General features: G+C 58.0%; 1 protein-coding gene across 1 annotated transcript; it reads right to left on the bottom strand.

Moving 5' to 3' along the window:
- Positions 1-114: 114 nt before the first annotated feature.
- On the bottom strand, positions 115-954 carry LOC306982658 (TNF receptor-associated factor 3-like; the record flags this gene model as incomplete). The annotated part of the gene is made up of 2 exons (XM_079583129.1): positions 115-389; positions 757-954. Coding segments are annotated over 2 exons (234 nt in total), but the record flags the coding sequence as incomplete, so codon positions are not given.
- Between the last annotated feature and the right edge of the window lie 1,003 nt (positions 955-1,957).

The following is a 1,957-nucleotide window of genomic DNA, read 5'->3' as shown; positions in this document are numbered from 1 at the left end:
AAAACCACCCAGTCCAGACCGGGTCCTGGTCCAGACCGGGTCCTGGTCCAGACCCGGTCCTGGTCCAGACCCGGTCCTGGTCCTGGTCCAGACCCGGTCCTGGTCCTGGTCCAGACCCGGTCCTGGTCCTGGTCCAGACCCGGTCCTAGTCCTCAGTCTCAGTCCGGACTGTCCTTGGGACCTGGTCCTCTCGATGCACAGCATCAGTAAACAGTAAACGGCTCCGTTGCCGTGGTAACTCCGTCGGCCGCTCTGGCGCCCCCTCTGGTCCAGGGCCGGTTCTACAGGAGGAACTGAAGCTCCGTTTCAGGAGCTCTTTCAGACGTTTCCCACAATCCTCTGGGCCGCAGGGGTCAGGGGTCAGGCAGGTCCGAGGTGTCGACCGTCGCCTAGGAGACAGAAGAGGTCAGAGGTCAAAGTGTCCTCCAGACTGGATGGTGATGATGATGGTGATGATGATGATGATGTGTTTGGTAAAGTCTGGGCTGTTGTTAGTTGTGTGGTTTATAGTGTGGTCCTGTACATGTTCCTGTACATGTTCCTGTACATGTTCCTTTACATGGTCCTGTACATGTCCCTGTACATGTCCCTGTACATGTCCCTGTACATGGTCCTGTACATGTTCCTGTACATGTCCCTGTACATGGTCCTGTACATGTTCCTGTACATGTTCCTGTACATGTCCCTGTACATGTCCCTGTACATGTCCCTGTACATGTTCCTGTACATGTTCCTGTAGATGCTCCTGTCTCTCACCTTGATGAAGATGGTGTCGTCCTTGATGTATCCTCCAGACTCCAGCACACTCTGGTTGGCGAACATGGGACACCCTGAGGCGATGTTCATCTCGGCTGACGGACGTTTGAAGCTGCTGCTGTTGGGGTCGGGTTTAAAGGCGTCGGCCAAATGTTTCCTGGCTCCGCCCTGATCCATGAGCATGAGGGTCACCTGAGGTCAGAGGTCAGAGACTGTTACACCCCGTCCCGGGCCAGTGCATCCCCCACACATACACCCCTCCCCCGGGCCAGTGCATCCCCCACACATACACCCCTCCCCCGGGCCAGTACATCCCCCACACATACACCCCTCCCCGGCTTAGTACATCCCCCTACATACACCCCGTCCCGGGCTAGTACATCCCCCACACATACACCCCTCCCCAGGCTAGTACATCCCCCACACATACACCCCTCCCCAGGCTAGTACATCCCCCCTACATACACCCCTCCCCAGGCTAGTACATCCCCCCTACATACACCCCTCCCCGGCTTAGTACATCCCCCCTACATACACCCCTCCCCAGGCTAGTACATCCCCCCTACATACACCCCTCCCCAGGCTAGTACATCCCCCCTACATACACCCCTCCCCAGGCTAGTATATCCCTCACACATACACCCCTCCCCGGGCTAGTACATCCCCCATACATACACCCCTCCCCAGGCTAGTACATCCCCACACATACACCCCTCCCCAGGCTACATCCCCCACACATACACCCCTCCTCAGGCTAGTACATCCCCCACACATACACCCCTCCTCAGGCTAGTATATCCCCCACACATACACCCCTCCCCAGGCTGGTACATCCCCCCTACATACACCCCTCCCCAGGCTAATACATCCCCCACACATACACCCCTCCCCAGGCTGGTACATCCCCCCTACATACACCCCTCCCCAGGCTAGTACATCCCCCACACATACACCCCTCCTCAGGCTAGTACATCCCCCACACATACACCCCTCCCCAGGCTAGTACATCCCCCACACATACACCCCCTCCCCAGGCTACATCCCCCACACATACACCCCTCCCCGGGCTAGTACATCCCCCCTACATACACCCCTCCCCAGGCTAGTACATCCCCCCCTACATACACCCCTCCCCAGGCTAGTACATCCCCCTACATACACCCCTCCCCAGGCTAGTACATCCCCCTACATACACCCCTCC

Source organism: Gobius niger (genome assembly GCF_951799975.1).
Source record: "Gobius niger genome assembly, contig: SCAFFOLD_314, whole genome shotgun sequence".
Taxonomy (NCBI): Eukaryota; Metazoa; Chordata; class Actinopteri; order Gobiiformes; family Gobiidae; genus Gobius; species Gobius niger.
This window is presented reverse-complemented; position numbering and strand designations above follow the sequence as displayed.